The sequence below is a fragment of the Camponotus floridanus genome, unplaced genomic scaffold, assembly GCF_003227725.1.
Source record: "Camponotus floridanus strain SB8 unplaced genomic scaffold, Cflo_v7.5 scaffold93, whole genome shotgun sequence".
Classification (NCBI taxonomy): Eukaryota; Metazoa; Arthropoda; class Insecta; order Hymenoptera; family Formicidae; genus Camponotus; species Camponotus floridanus.
Genome location: NW_020229864.1, coordinates 679,954 through 697,035, shown reverse-complemented (window position 1 = coordinate 697,035; position 17,082 = coordinate 679,954). Strand labels below are relative to the sequence as shown.

At 30.8% G+C, this 17,082-nt stretch overlaps 1 protein-coding gene across 11 annotated transcripts in view; it reads left to right on the top strand.

The window, feature by feature from the left end:
- The window catches only part of LOC105251161, a 175,130-nt gene that overhangs the window by 68,401 nt on the left and 89,647 nt on the right, over window positions 1–17,082 (top strand). For all 11 annotated transcript variants that reach the window (XM_025414991.1, XM_025414988.1, XM_025414989.1 and 8 more), the window contains one exon: window positions 199–328. In XM_025414991.1, the coding sequence (XP_025270776.1) occupies window positions 199–328 (130 nt within the window). The remainder of the gene's footprint in view (window positions 1–198; window positions 329–17,082) is intronic.

The following is a 17,082-nucleotide window of genomic DNA, read 5'->3' as shown; positions in this document are numbered from 1 at the left end:
AAAAATTTATTGAAATAAAAATTATTACAGAAACTTACAAATATTTTCAAAAAGTGTATTTTTAATTTAGTTTTAAAAAGTAATTATGTAATCGCTTTTTCAATCGTGGGGTTCTATGTGGTCGCATTGGTCGCTTGCTTAAAACCAGCCCTGATTTATTTAATTATGTGATTTTAAAATAGCGTTACCTTTTTTTAGATTTTATTTTCCAGGAGGTAAGCCAGTTCCTCTCTCGCAACTGGAAACGATTGTCTCAAAGATTACAGCAGCTTTTCAAAGTTTACCAAATTGTTGCGCTTCTCGTGCGCAATTTCATATTATTACAAAGGTCAGAATTTATACATCTTTTTAATTAAAATAATTCAATGATTTCTAATCGTTTAACTTTTAATAGTAATATAATAGTAATATAATCGTTTAACTTTTAATAATAATTAATAGTAATATAATAATAAGAATTTTATACAGGGTGATTGAAAATTTTTCACACATCCGAAGTGTGAAGGTAGATTAGCTCAAATTAAGAAGGAAAGTCTACTTTTGCGATATTTATAATATATAATAAATATAAATATATAATTAACGAAAAATTAATTAAAGAAGATCGGCCAATGCGAGTAGCTAGAAGTGCGAGGCAGCGAAGGCGATTTCATTGTAACATAATGGTGGCGCGCGATGAAGCGGTGATTGGGAAGGGAAGGAGCAATGAGTTTGTTGGCGCGCGGCGAAGGCTCCTCCCTTCCCCAATCCGCTTTGCCGCGCGCCGCCATTATGTTACAGTCAGACCGTTTTCTCCGCCACGCGTTTCTAATGACGCGCATTGACCGATTTTCTTTAATTAATTTTTCGTTAATTGCTGCAATTATGGCAAAACAGTAAAGACCTTTCTTCTTAATTTGAATCAATCTACCTTCACACTTCAAATATGCGAAAAGTTTTCAGCCACCTTGTATATATATCCTTTTATACATATACAAATATACAGGGTGTCCCATTTTAATAGGTCATCCCGAATAATTTTTTTATTTTTGATTGCAGAAAAAAATGTTGCAGACAAAAGTTGTATTTCAAGGAGATTATAAGATGGTAACAATTATTTGACCTTGGATAGTCTTTTGAAGGTCACGGGAAAATTACCTTTAACTTTTCAAATGAAACTTCTTATTTTTCATTACACACTCTTGTAGCTTATCTCCAAAGCTTTCTAAAACACTATAATTAAATGTTTCGCTAAATATGGGTAATTTCCGATTCACTCATGATGCGCATGAAGTGACAGAAAATGTATAGTTCATGTCACGCATATTATATATTTTCTGTCACTTCATGCGCATCATGCGTGAATCGGAAGGTACCCTATTTTTTGAGTTATGAGGTTTGAAATAATTTCTTAATTTTATAGCGTAAAACATCTAGTAAAATATTCATTTTTCGAAATATTATCTTATCTGAATACTTTTGCGCACAAAATAATGTGAGAAATCAATTGATGTAAAAACAACTATGTGTTTTTTACATCAATTGATTCCTCATATTATTTTATGCATAAAAATATTAAGGTAGAATAATTGAAAAATGAATATTTTACTAGATATTTTACAATTTCTTGAACCCTTGAAACCATACAACTTTTGTTTAAAACGTTTTTTTCTAAAATCAAAAATGAAAAAGTTATTCGGGGTGATCGATTAAAACGGGACACTCTGTATATATGCGCGAATGTGTACGTGCGCACCTGCAAGTGTATATAGGCAGAATATAAAATAATACTGACATATTCTTTGTCAAAAAATAAGCATTTTTCAGAAAAATTTTCAGAAAAAGATTATTTTCGAAATATCTTAAAGATCAAAAATTATATAAATAATGTTTATTTTATTTATAACATATTTCGGAAAACATAATTTACTGCATAAGAAAATTTGTTTTGTCTAATTAAAATTTTTTTATTATAAATAATAGATTTAAAATTATATAATAAAATATAAAAGAAGGAAAATCATTTAGGATGTTTTTTGGATCTTCCAAAAACAATTTTTTTTGTAATTTATAATTATTAGGAATGTTAAAAAATAATCATTAGATGAAAAAATAAGTTCGGTCCATAATAAAATTAATTATTTCTATAGGTATACCTACCTACAGCATTTTTACTAATAAGAATTAATAAAATATTATCCCTTATTATACTGCTCTGTCATCATATTAACATTATTTTAGCATTTATTTTAGATTATAATATGTATCATCTTTAAGGAAAAGTATATATACAGGGTGTTAGGAAATTTTTTGCTGTCCCGAAATGTGAAGATAGATTGGCTCAAATTAATAAGAAAGGTTTTCTATTGTTTTGCGATATTTGCAATAATTAACGAAAAATTAATTAAAGAAGATTGGCCAATGCGCGTGGCTAGAAGTAATGGTGAAGGCGGTCTCACTGTAACACAATGGCGACGTGCGGCGAAGCAATGATTGGGGAAGGAAGAAGCGATGAATGTGCTGATGTGCGGCTCCTCCCCTCCCCAATCACCGTTCCGCGTGCTGCCATTGTTACAGTGAGACCGCCTTCACTGCCACGTACTTCTAGCCACGCGTATTAGCCGATCTTCTTTAATTTTTCGTTAATTATTACAAATATCACAAAACAGTAGAAGATCTTTGTTAATTTGAGCCAATCTACCTTTAAACTTCAGGATTGAAAAAATTTTCCTGACACCCTGTATATGTCAAGAATAATAAAAAAATTAATTTTTTCATTATAAGCTGTATTTATCTTTAGCTATATTTATCTTGAAGATGATACATCTTATGAACTAAAATGAAAAATATTAATATGATGAGCGATAATATTTTATTAGTAGAGCAATATAATGAGCGATAATATTTTATCAGTTTTTATTAGTTATGAAAGACTCAGGTATCATAGTAATATACCTAGATTAATAATTAATTTTGACCTTATAGATCGAATTTGTTTCTCATTTAATGATTGTCTTTAACATTTAACATTAATGATCATACAACACAAAAACATTGTTTTTTGAAAATCCTAGTAAGTAAAGATAGGGGTGTATATGGGAGATTAAACGTGTACGCTCATTTGGTCAACGAGCGACAGAATCCATCCGTAACATCGACGTATATTCTGTGAAAAGAGCAGTCATATATTTTTCAGCCTAACGAATAATTGCTAGAAAACAATATTCGTGGACTAGAAAAATATGAAAATGACTGTATCGGGAATCAAACCCGAGTTTTTCGCTTTCCGAGCAACTGCTCTAGATTACTGAGCAATCTAGACCTCATACTTAATGTCGCTTTTTAACAGTGATATGCGACTTCAGAGCGATGTTGGAATCTCGATGGATGCAATGCCGTTTGCCACAAAGGATCCATCAAAACTCACTCGTTGACCAAATAAGTGCCGGTGGAAGTATTCGTGTGTACTGCGTGCTGGCTTTCAACTCTTCCGTAAAACATAGCACCGACGAGCATAACGCCATAGAGTGATCATATTCCTCAAGATCCCTCTAGTAAATAATAATATCTCTATTGTGTTGATAACAGTGATGAATGGATTCTAATAATGCCGTGGCAAGCCTCCAAAGAAATACGCTAAGTGACTCTCCTCTTTTTTGGTAATTATTTAAAAATAGAAAAATATCTCCTGATTAGTGATGAAAATGGATACCAGCAATAGAGCAATAGAGAAGGTGACGCACACGAACGGAAACCACGTATGTGAGCTTGCCGAACTTAGTTGCCAGCGTATACATTCTGGCATCACTGTTCCCGATTTTAATAATTTTGAAATATGTTATTAACTCTGAGTATTGTTGTAAACGTTTTATTCAGCATTTTTGTTTATTAAAAAGTTATTATCCATATAACACAAAAACATAAGCAAAACACTCACAAAAATAAAGCACCCCGAAGGAAACAGAACTTACTACGTCCACGTCGTTGTTTCCGGGTAACGCTAAAAGTAAGAGTAAAAAAAACAAAAAATTAATAATTAATCATTGACCTTGATTTTGACCTTCTTGAGCTCAGATTTTTTTTTTCAAATATCACTTCTAACGTAAAATTTTACGCTCTTTCTAAATCCGGTGTCAAAAATAGGGATTACAATTTAAAAAAATGACCTTGGCCTTCAAATGACCTTGAAAATTGATCTCAAGGTCAAAGTTATTGGCACATGTCCCCCTTCATCATCTACAATTTTTATACCAATCATTTTTTTGTATCTGGCGTAGTTTTGGAGAAATTTGCAATTATAGATTAAAATGGCTCACTCTATATATAATCATATAAGACTATATATAATTTTACTTTTTTTTATATAAATAGACATGGCCTTTTTTTCCCGGGCAAATCATTAAAATTATACCATTTGACAATTTTGATAATAAATCTATATATTTTAAAGAGAGTGATATAATTTTATATGTTAGGAATAAATAAATGTGTATAGATAGCACATTTATTATTAACATAATACAGTGCTGGGATTTATTTCGTAACTTTTGGCTGGATTTCTTAGCTCACTGCGCCTTTCTTATCGCTCGCGTATTAGCAACAGTGTTGTCGAATATTCCTGATTGAGAAACACAATGCTTATTATCTGTTTTAAGACCATACGACAAATGTAATACGAAATTTCTATTAATAACACTGCAAAAGTTTTTGCCAAAATTTTCATATTTTTAAATTTTGTATTTTATATTGTACTAATATATACAGGGTGTCCGTCAATTTTCGATCTTGACGAAATAAGAAAGTAGATTGGCTCAAATTAAAAAAGAAGGACCTGTATTATTTTGTGATTCGTAATAATTAACGAAAAATTAAATAAAGAAGATCGACGAATCTGCGTGAGTAAAAGCGCGCGGCGACTAGAGTCGTCCCACTGTAATCTGATACTACGAGCGGGGCGAAGTAATCATGTGTAATCGTAGTGAGCAGGCGTCGAACTCACATGTACACTTACACTCACATGTCCGCTCAGCTGTAGTTGCGTGCTGCTGGCGTGTGCAGTCTGGCAACAGCGTGCGAAAGCTAAGACGTTTTAATAAAAATCTTGTGTTCGCGTAGTAAATTAACAGTGAAAATAAAGTATATTCTACAGGAATATACGGATACGATTGTGGCATACGGACTAGTGGGAGAAAATACTTATCGTGCGGCCGCAATTTACATGGAATCATTTCCCGGGCGTTCACGAAAACCAAGTGGCCGTACAATTTTACGTGTTGTGCAATAAATGTGAAACTGGATGTCGTGCATAATATCGGGATAACCGATCCTGCAGTGCGCCTTCGTGTACGAGATGAAGAAAGGATTCTTGAAGCATTTGATCAACGTATCATTATCAACGTGTGCAATACATTTTATCGAAAGATTTTCAACCACGGATCAATTTTTGTAAAGGTACTGTCACCATCAATTTTTTACATTTAAGATACATTCAGCGTATAGTAATGGCATTTTAAATAATTTTCAAATTGAGAGTGGAATAGGCCTATGGGGGAAACCACTATAAGAAAAGCGCACCATGCTATCTACTGCAAGGTGGTGTGGAAATGATAGCGCATCATTTTCTCGCCACTAAAAGGACGGGTGATTTTTCGGAGCGGTATTGCGATATATCGCAAACCACTATCATGTCTCGGAGAGCGACCCGCCTACCGCTTCGCTCGTATCAGATTACAGTATCAGATTACAGTGAGATGACTCTCGTCGCCGCGCGCTTCTACTCACGCAGATTGGCCGATCTTCTTTATTTAATTTTTCGTTAATTATTGCGATAATTAATAACACACAACAAAGAGGTCCTTCCTTTTTAATTTGAGCCAATCTACTTCCTTATTTCGTCAAAAATTGATTGACACCCTGTATATATGTTATATATGTATATATATATATCAGGGTTGGGAAGTAACGCGTTACTTGTAACGTCGTTACCGTTACAGTTACTTTTTTTGGTAACTGTAACGGTAACGACGTTACAAATTTCGTTTGTAACGAAAAAAGTAACTTCGTTACATTTTTCGGTAACGAGTAACGAATTTAACAGTTACTTTTATCGCTACTTTTTGCAAATTTACTGTGTAATTTTTATTCAAAGAAGTGTGTGGAATGCAGAATGACATGTACGCGTCATTGGGCACATGTGAAAGAAAAAGAAGTAAACAAAAGCTGCGTTCATCAATACTGGCAACGAATTTCGGAACATAGAATAACAGTCGAACGTGATTGACTCTTACTTTTAGAACCAAATCAACAAGTGTTGATAAGACAACGAGCAGTTGTTTTACTGAACGCATTGTATATAAAAATCAGGTTAGATTTTGTTTTGCTTTTCGAAGTCGGTAACTTCAAAGTCTTAAAACATTAATAATTGTGAAGTGTATAGATGTTTGTCTGAATTATAATGACGGAATTATATTTCTTAATGTTATGAGAAAAATCTCATCTTTGAGATTTTGTAACAACTTTTGATTCTTATAATAGTGTGCAAGCATGTGCTCGCATAAGCTGCTTAGTTTGCCGGCATTATAGTCATTTTCCACATGGCATATATTGATATTCAATCTCAAAAAGATATTTGTATCTTAATCTGAAGATTATAGTAAAAAATAAAAAATAATGGAAGAAGCAAGTACATCTGAATCTTCAAAGGAAATGGAATGTGAAATTCCATGGCCGACATATTCTAAAGTTTTTCAATTTCGACCAAATCTTAGCAACGAAAAAAATTTTGCCTTTGCCTATAAATTTTGTGCAGGAGGAAAAATTAAAATAAACCCTGTAATATTTAATAAACCTATATTTAAAAAGTAACGAAAATTGTAACGACGCGTTATTTTTAAGTAACGGTAACGGTAACGAGTTACTTTTGAAAATTGGTAACGAGTAACGGTAACGAGTTACTTCTTAGAAAAAAGAACGGTAACGGTAACGAGTTACTTTTAAAAAGTAACTTTCCCAACCCTGATATATATATATATATATATATATACATATATGTTATATATATGTTATATGTTATATGTATATATGTTATATATATATATATATATATATATATATATATGTATATATATACATATATATATACAGTGTTAGGAAAAAGTCTGGATTCCTCCGAAAGGAAACTTTTGAAAACTAAGGGTTATGGAAGAAAACTTCACATATAAAAGTTGTAATATATATATATATATATATATATATATATATATATATATATACACATACTGTGTAATATATATATATATACATATACTGTGTAATATATATATATATATATATATATATATATATATATACAGGGTCTACCAAAAGTGTGGAAACCCCTAAATATCTCGGAAAATATACGTTTTACAGAAAAGTGTTTCCAACAAAAGTTGTAGGGTTTAAGAAGATCTATATACTGATTCTATCAGTTCGACCTTGGATGGCGTCGTCAAGGTCAGGTCAAGGTCACATTGACTTTTTTAAATGACACCCCCTACATTTGATTGCATATTCTTATAGCTTAATTCAAGAGCTTTCCAAAACACTATAATAATGTTCATTTTTATTAAGTACTTTGCGAGTTATGAGGGTTGAATGATAGAGTAGCGCCGGTATTAACATTATCCAAGGTGTACTACATGGAGGTTACTCGCTCGGATTTGCATCTGTTGTGTGTGTGATCCAGCTAACTAAGGCAAGATCGATTCCTCAACATATCCTCATATTTCGCTGAAGTCAAATTGCCAAAAAATTGCTCCATAAAACGTGTATGAAACGTCTCGTTAGTTCCTTCATTTACCGCTATGTGACGCACTACATGCAGTCTAACTCGCATTTAAAATTCAACTAAGAATGTATAAAGCTATCAAAGAACGAGCACCTTCTAACTTCAGCTTTGAGCAAGCAGAAATTAATTGTTATCGTCCAAATACAACGTACGATTAATTAAAATTAAACGTTTTAAAAATGGCTGGCGACTTGTCGGAACGTGAAAGAATCACTATCCTCATGATGCGTGGATGGGGTGATAACGAAAGATCGTTCTCTGATGTCGTTCGATTATTTAATGACACGTATCCGAACCGTCGAATTAATAAGTCCACTGTGTTAAAAACAATAGAACGTTTTAGACAAACTGGTAGCGTAAGAAATCACTCTAAGTCAGGAAGACCATTGTCTGCAACCAACGAAGAAAAACAACTTGATGTTCTGCAGACATTTATTGAAGATCCCAATTCTAGTGTTCAGAGAGTCGCTCAAACTCACGATATTGCTCCCATGTCGGTTTGGAGAATTTTAAAGAAGAACAAGTTCCATCCATATAAATTGCAATACGTTCAAGAATTGCAAAACGGAGATGAGGAGCGTCGTATACATTTCTGTGAAAGAATGATGGCACTAATAGATGTCCGGCCCATCTTCCCTTATCAAATTGTTTTCACAGACGAGGCAACTTTTACCTTAACGGGAGAAGTTAATAATCAAAATTTTCGTTTCTGGTCAGATGAGAATCCGAATTGGGTGCGGGAAACTCACACACAACATCCACAAAAAATAAATGTATGGTGCGGAATAATAGATGGCTATTTAATAGGGCCGTTTTTTTTTGAAGAATATTTGAACGCTCAAAGGTATGAGAGATTACTTGTTGATCAAATAATTCCAGCCATACAGAATACTTTTCCAAATAATTTCCAAGAAATATGGTTTCAGCATGATGGAGCTCCTGCTCATTTTGGTGCAGGACCACGTCGTATTTTAAATGAGACTTTTCCGCTACGGTGGATAGGAAGAAGGAACGGAAATGAGGGAGGAGAGGATTGGCCACCTCGGTCACCAGATCTAACTCCTCTTGATTATTATCTATGGGGATATCTGAAGAGTAAGGTTTACAGAACAAAACCTAAAACCATTCACGAATTGATACAGCGAATAAGGGATGAAATGGCTTTGATACCTTTTGAAACGAATCGTAAAGTCATTTCTACATTCTACCAAAGATTAGCATATTGTCAGGAAGTAAATGGCAGCCACTTTCAGCATTTACTTTAACACATTGAAACACATTTGCAATCGTTTGGTGCAACCTAACCTGATCTCTGTATACACGCACCGCACGCACGCACACGCACACATTTCGAACAATTATTATGATAAATGAGCATCCACAAATTTATTTACTGTTTACTATGTCGATTGCTTTCCAGGTCTTTAAATGCTCGATTGTAATTTGGTTGGGTCTTTGCTTTTGCTGACTGGATCCACGACCGATCTTGCCTTAGTTAGCTGGATCACACACACAACAGATGCAAATCCGAGCGAGTAACCTCCATGTAGTACACCTTGGATAATGTTAATACCGGCGCTACTCTATCATTCAACCCTCATAACTCGCAAAGTACTTAATAAAAATGAACATTATTATAGTGTTTTGGAAAGCTCTTGAATTAAGCTATAAGAATATGCAATCAAATGTAGGGGGTGTCATTTAAAAAAGTCAATGTGACCTTGACCTGACCTTGACGACGCCATCCAAGGTCAAACTGATAGAATCAGTATATAGATCTTCTTAAACCCTACAACTTTTGTTGGAAACACTTTTCTGTAAAACGTATATTTTCCGAGATATTTAGGGGTTTCCACACTTTTGGTAGACCCTGTATATATAACACATTCCTGCAAGGGTCAGTTACTAAAAGCAGAGTAGGTAAATGTAAATAAATTTTTTGACGCTGAAAACGCAAATCTGACCACAGAATTCCCCCAGTACGTCAAATTTTCGATTAATTTATAGTTAAATAGTCCAAAAATAGCGATTTCGACAAATTTCATGAATTTATCATGAGAGAACCTAATTTATCTAATTAACCTAATTAACCTTTTTTGAAATATTTTTGTCAATGGCATATAGTACTAGTCTTCACCTTTCAAATCAAATCAATGAAAATATTAAACAATTGTCTAGTTTATTCAAACAATATACAAAATTAATAACTTTTGAGAACTATTTTTTTAAATATTAGAATTAATTTTTTTGACATATGATTTTATATATGTTTGATGTGTATAATCAATGCATAATATTTTACAGTTGGTATTTTTAAATCTCTAACTTTTTTTTAAATGTGAAAAATGAATGTGTTCAAATGAATGAGTGTATAGGCACGCCTGACATTCTCCCACATACAACCTTACTTTACTGAAGGTCTATCTTACCACGGCCCTATCAGAGTCCATCCGCCACTGTTTTCCATCAGCATAGTGAAAATATTGTTACTTACTAAAGAAATCTTGAGGATGAAGTCACTCTATGGCATTGTGCTCGTCGGTGTCGTGTCTTACAGAAGGCCAGTGGAAAGCCAACACGCAATACTTCCATCGGCACTTATTTGATCAGCGAGTGACCTTTCAGGGATCTTCCATGGCAATCGGTACTGCATCCACCAAGCGAGATCCTAACATCGCTCTGGAGTTGCATATCACTGTTAAAAAACGACATTTAGATGTGAGGTCTGGATTGCTCAATGATTTAAAGTTGCTCGAAAAGAGAAAGATTCGGGCTCGGTTCCCGATCCAGCCAAATACACCTCACATATTTTTTTAATTCATAAATATTGTTTCCTAGCAATTATTTGTTGTGCTGAAAAGTGTGTGAATGCTCTTTTCACATGATGTGCATCGGTGCCATTGCCATGGATGGATTCTGTTGCTCGTTGACCGAATAATATATAGACACGTATGATCTTTTCCTACATATATATATATATATATATATATATATATATATATATATATATATATATACAGGGTGTCCCATTTTAATCGATGACCCCGAATAACTTTTTTAATTTTGATTGTAGGAAAAAATGTTTCAGACAAAAGTTGTATGGCTTGAAGGGGGACATAAGATGGTGTCTTTAGTTTGACATTGAAGAGTCACCTGAAGGTCACGTGAAGGTCACATCCAACTTTTTAAATCGGACACCCTGTATGCTTTTACATATTTTTTTAGTTCATCTCGAGAGCTTTCCAAAACACTATAATTAAGTTAGTTTTCATTAAGTACTTTGCGAGTTATGAGGCTTAAAATAATATCTTAATTTTACATAAACCGTAAAATATCTAGTAAAATATTTATTTTTCGATTATCCTACCTTAACACTTTTATGTACAAAATAATGAGAGGAATCAATTGGTGTAAAGGAAAAACACAGTTGTTTTTAAGAAAAAATATGAAATTGTTAATTGCAAATTACATATTTTTTCTTCGAAATAATTATGTGTTTTCTTTACACTAATCGATTCCTCTCATTATTTTGTACATAAAAGTATTAAGGTAGGATAATCGAAAAATGAATATTTTACTAGATATTTTATGGTTTATGCAAAATTAAGGAATGATTTCAAGCCTCATAACTCGAAAAGTACTCAATGAAGAAATACTTTATTATAGTGTTTTGAAAAACTCTCGAGATAAGCTACAAGAATAAGTAATAAAAAATAGGGAGTTCCATTAAAAAAATTGAAGGTGGCCTTCAAACAACTTTTCAGGATAAAACCAATGATACCATCTTATGTCCCCCTTCAAGCCATACAACTTTTGTCTGAAAAATTTTTTCCTACAATCAAAATTAAAAAAGTTATTCGGGGTCATCGATTAAAATGGGACACCCTGTATATATATATATATATATATATATTTTTTTTTTTTTGTTCCAATATGGTTTCGACAGTTATGCACTTCAACATGCTGCTAGTTGTGTAATTGTCTGAAATGAAGAAAGATCTTATTTTATTCTTTATTAAGATGTTTTTGAAATATAGTGCCTAGTTTCACTCAGAAAAAATTAAGAAATAATAAAGTAATGTTATTTTAAAATTAAATAATTCTCAATTTTATTGAATTTTTTCATTTTTTATAAAGAAAAATGTTAAATATTATTTTTTTAAAATTCTAATTAAATTCAGTACTTCTAAAAAAGTGATTTCTCTAATTTAAATAAAAATTGAAGTTATAGAATTAACTTTCAAAATAATTATACCAATTTTGAAAATAGTGTTGTAAGAAAAACATTTAAAATTGTGTAGATTTATTTAAAAATCCGCACGCTATTCAAAGTCTTATAATATAAATTATGCAAATTTTTCAATAAAGTTGGAAAAACATTTTTCAGATATGCTTTCAGAAAATGTAAAAAATTGACTTTTCTTACCCTTTAAAATAAACTAGATTATTAATAATTGGTTACGCGAAATATGACACGCAATATTAATAAGTTCTTTGAGATTGTCTATTGTAATAAAAGTATAATCTCATAAATAAATATCTATTGAAATTTGATTTGATTTTTAAGGATATTTTGTAAGCTACTTGATATGACGATTATCAGTTGCAAAAATTGATTTAGAAAATATTTTATGATACATGTGAAATATAATAAATGCTGTTTGTTGAAGTTAGAATATCCAAATTAAAGTATTTCAGTGGTCTTGATAATTGATTTTAATTTAAAGCTTTCATCACAATAACACTTTCAATAAAAATACAGATCAACAAAATATTCATTAATAATACTACTATTTAAACTGTATTGATAATTGATTTATTACATTCAGACTACATCGATTTTCAATAGACTAATAAGCAATTATAATATTTTAATATTATAATTGCTTATTATGGAAAATTATTTTATTACTGAAGAGAAAATGAAAAAGTTATATTAAATCTCAAAAAACAAGTACAAAATTTCATTTAATCTATTGTATTCGGATAATTGATTGAATGAGAATTATATGATATTGATTGTATATTGATTTCAAACGAGAGATTCCATTAACACACATCTCCAATGCTTAGAATAATTACTACGATTGACTCAGAAATGAGAAGGTGCTAATGTTCAATTAGCAATATAAATTACTAAATTTCACTTTTAAAGATTGGAATATCGACAATTCCATGAAACGAATTATCTCTAATATTATAGAACCGCTCAAGTCAATTACAAAATATAAAGTAGAGGAAAGTAATAGAAATAAGAAAAACTTAGATTAAAAGAGGCATCTCTAAAACAACTTGAGACTATGGGAATAAGAAAAGCGATGTATTAATTGATATAATATAAGTGAACAAAAAGATATTACTTGTGACTATATTTGATTTAAATAATTAATATGATATGAATTTAATCAAATAATAATAAGTCCAGATATAATTTAAGAAGAAATTAATTCAAAATTAATAAAATTAATGGGAGAATCTACAATTTATGTCATTTTTCTTATCATTAGAGTTCCAATAAGGAAAGAAAAATGACATATGAAAATGATAGCATGTATCTTTTTTAGATTCTTCTCTAATAAGTGGAAATTGTTGAGAAAGTAATGTTTCCGAGTTCTTATTTCTACTCATATAGACACACGTGTACATATATACATACATGCATACACTCATACGTACGCGCACACAAAAAGTCAGATTTCTGTTGACAGTTGAGTTTGGGTACATATAAAGTTACAGAAGAGTTTTTGATAATCAATTTTTAGACTATTATACAAATCAAAGAATGTTTTAAACAAAAGTTAAAATTAAAATTAAAATTAAAAGTTAAAATTAAATTATGAAATTTGTGGAGTAGAATATTAATTTATTAAAAAAATATAGAGATACCTATATTTTAAAAAATATAAGGATATATAAGACTAAATTATGTCCCTCTCAAAATCCAAGATACAAATCTTATTCTTAAAAATATTATTTATATAATTCTTAATTTTTTAGATAGTTTTATAAATATTCGTGTATTACTTTAAAAATCAAACTGCTCATTTTTTACACAAATTATATTTTAAAATATTTAGAATATTAATGTATTTTTTTAAACTATTAATTATTAATTTTGATTATAATTATTTAATAGAATTTTATTTATTGCTATTATAATATTAATAGTTTTACGATTAATTTCTTTCTTTCTTTATTTTATTATTAATAAAAAAGTTGTTAATATTTATTTTATAATTAAATAATTGTTTCAATAATCCTTAAATATTTGTGTATATTATACACATATTATACACTTAAATATTTGTGTATATTATAATCATCCTATTGCAGTTCAAAAAGTAAAACTTATCGCTTATATTAAAAACATTCTGTTTTTTTGTTTATATTTTTTATGAATACAATGTTTTATGGATTTCTAAATAATGATACAATGATTGAAGGATTGATTATTGAAAAATTAAATAATTATATTATATATAGGGTAGGCCATTTTAATCTATGCACTGAAATATCTCAAAATTCATAAATTTCAGACAAAAATGTTTCAGACAAAAGTTGTATGGCTTAAAGGCGAACATAAGATGGTGCTATTAGTTTGACCTTGAAGAGTCAGCTAAAGGTCACCTCCAACTTTTTAAAGAGTGGGACATCCTTATATACTTTTGCATATTCTCGTAGCTTGCCTCAAGAGCTTTCCAAATCACTATAATAAAGTATTTTTTCATTGAAGTACTTTATGGGTTATGAGGCTTAAAAAAATATCTTAATTTTACATAAACCATAAAATATCTAGTAAAATATTCATTTTTCGATTAACTTACCTTAATACTTTTATGTACAAAACGAAGGGTTGGTCACTAATGATTATAGTGTACAAAAATTACTTTTAATACGGATTACCTTTAAATTACCTCAGATTACTTAAGATTACCTAATATTGCCTTAAATTACTCCAGATTATCCAGATTAAATACTACCTTATATTATCCAAGATTACCATAGAAAGTATAGAGTATAGAATATAGAGTATTTAAAATTACCTCAAATTTTCTAGGATTACCCGAAATTTTTTCAAATTTACTTTGATAATCTAAGATTATCCTACACGAATACATAAAGTATTATTTCTTGAGATCACTCTAGAATATCTCTACAGACCACTATGATAGATATCTTCGAGAACATTGATTTTAAATTTTTTACTGCTTAAGAAAAAAAAAACGCAATTTTATAAAACAAATCTTTATTGCATACAGGAACATAAAAATACAAAAATTTCACAAACAGAATATATATTTAACAAATTAATAACTAGATTAAGGCTCTTGTTATGTTAAAAACAATTCTTAATTGAGAATGAGAGCTATATTAAGAGCCAAGGCGGATGGTAGTGCGTGAACTTAAAGATGGTTGGTGATACGCGAAAATTAAAACGCGTAATTATTGAAAAATTAATAACATATGCTTATATTTTACTTGGTGCATAGAGCCAAGATATAGGTTTCTCAAATCCGAGAACACACTATAAGACCCCTCTTAACCCCCCTGAAGAGACGTTGGCGAGAAAAATATCGGGGCGAAGTCGCTGAATATATATTATACAGGGTGTTTCAAACCACCCGTACCACCCATTTAAAAACTAGAGAAATGGTTATTTCAAAAAAGTAAAAACATTTTCTTTATAAATCGTGTGTGCTCTATCGAATGATGATATTTTCAACTTCTGGTTCCGGCCGGAAATAGGTGATTCAGACCGGAAGTGCATTTTTTTAAAACCTTATTTTTCATTGCATATTTTTGTATGTAATTTGCAATTAACAATTACATATTTTTTCTTAAAAATAACTATGTGTTTCCTTTACATCAATTGATTCCTCTCATTATTTTGTACATAAAAGTATTAAGGCAAGATAATCGAAAAATGAATATTTTACTAGATATTTTACGGTTTATGTAAAATTAAGAAATGATTTCAAGCCTCATAACTCGGAAAGTACTTAATGAAAACTAACTTAATTATAGTGTTTTGGAAAGCTTTGGAGATGAGCTACAAGAATATGCAAAATCATATAGGGTATCTTATTTAAAAAGTTGGAGGTAATTCTTCACGTGATCTTCAGGTCATTCTTCAAGATCAAACTAATAGCACCATCTTAGGTCCCCTTTCAAGTCATACAACTTTTCAACATATACAAATAAAGAAATCCTACTCCATGTAACGATTTTTACAATAATAATAGAAATATTATATATTGAAATCGGACAAATGAGAGAAGCGCTCGACAGCTCGAGCTATAGCACGGCTCACCGTGTCAGACATTGTCTGCCGGCACCCAGCGAGGGAAGGGGCAACGCGTTGCCCGTGGTTACCGCCATCGCCATTTTCATGTTTCGCTGCGCGCCGGCAGACAATATCTGATATGGGGATATAAAGTTTCATGGGCCGTGCTCGAGCTGTCGAGCGCTTCTCTCATTTGTCCGATTTCAATAATTAATATTTCTATTATTATTGTAAAAATCGTTACATGGAGTAGGACTTCTTTATTTAATTTACTGTTCTCTACCTCTTCACAAGTGTGTAAGGTAATGCTCAGGGACACCCTGTATATATATATATATATATATATATATATATATACAGGGTGTCCCATTTTAATCCATCCAGTCGAATATCTCGAAAACCAAACCCAGGAGAGAAAAATGTTTCAGACAAAAGTTGTTTAGTTTCGAGGGGACCATAAGATGGTACCATTGGTTTGATTTTGAAGAGTCATTTGAAGGTCACGTGAAGGTCACCTCAATTTTTTTAAATGGCACCCCCTATTTTTTATTAGATATTCTTGTAGCTGACCTCGAGAGCTTTCCAAAACACTATAATAAAATATTTTTTTGTTGAGTATTTTTCGAGTTATGAGGCTTGAATAATTTCTTAATTCTACATAAATCATAAAATATCTAGTGAAATATTCATTTTTCGATTATTTTTACCTTAATACTTTTATGCACAAAATAATGTGAGAAATCGATTGGTGTAAAGAAAACACATAGTTATTTTTAAGAAATATATGTATAATTTGCAATTAACAATTACATTTTTCTTTGAAACAACTATGTGTTTTTTTTATACCAATTGATTTCTCTCATTATTTTGTACATAAAAGTATTAAGGCAAGATAATCGAAAAATGAATATTTTACTAGATATATTACGGTTTATGTAAAATTAAGAAATGATTTCAAGCCTCATAATTCGAAAAGTACTCTATGAAAAAATAT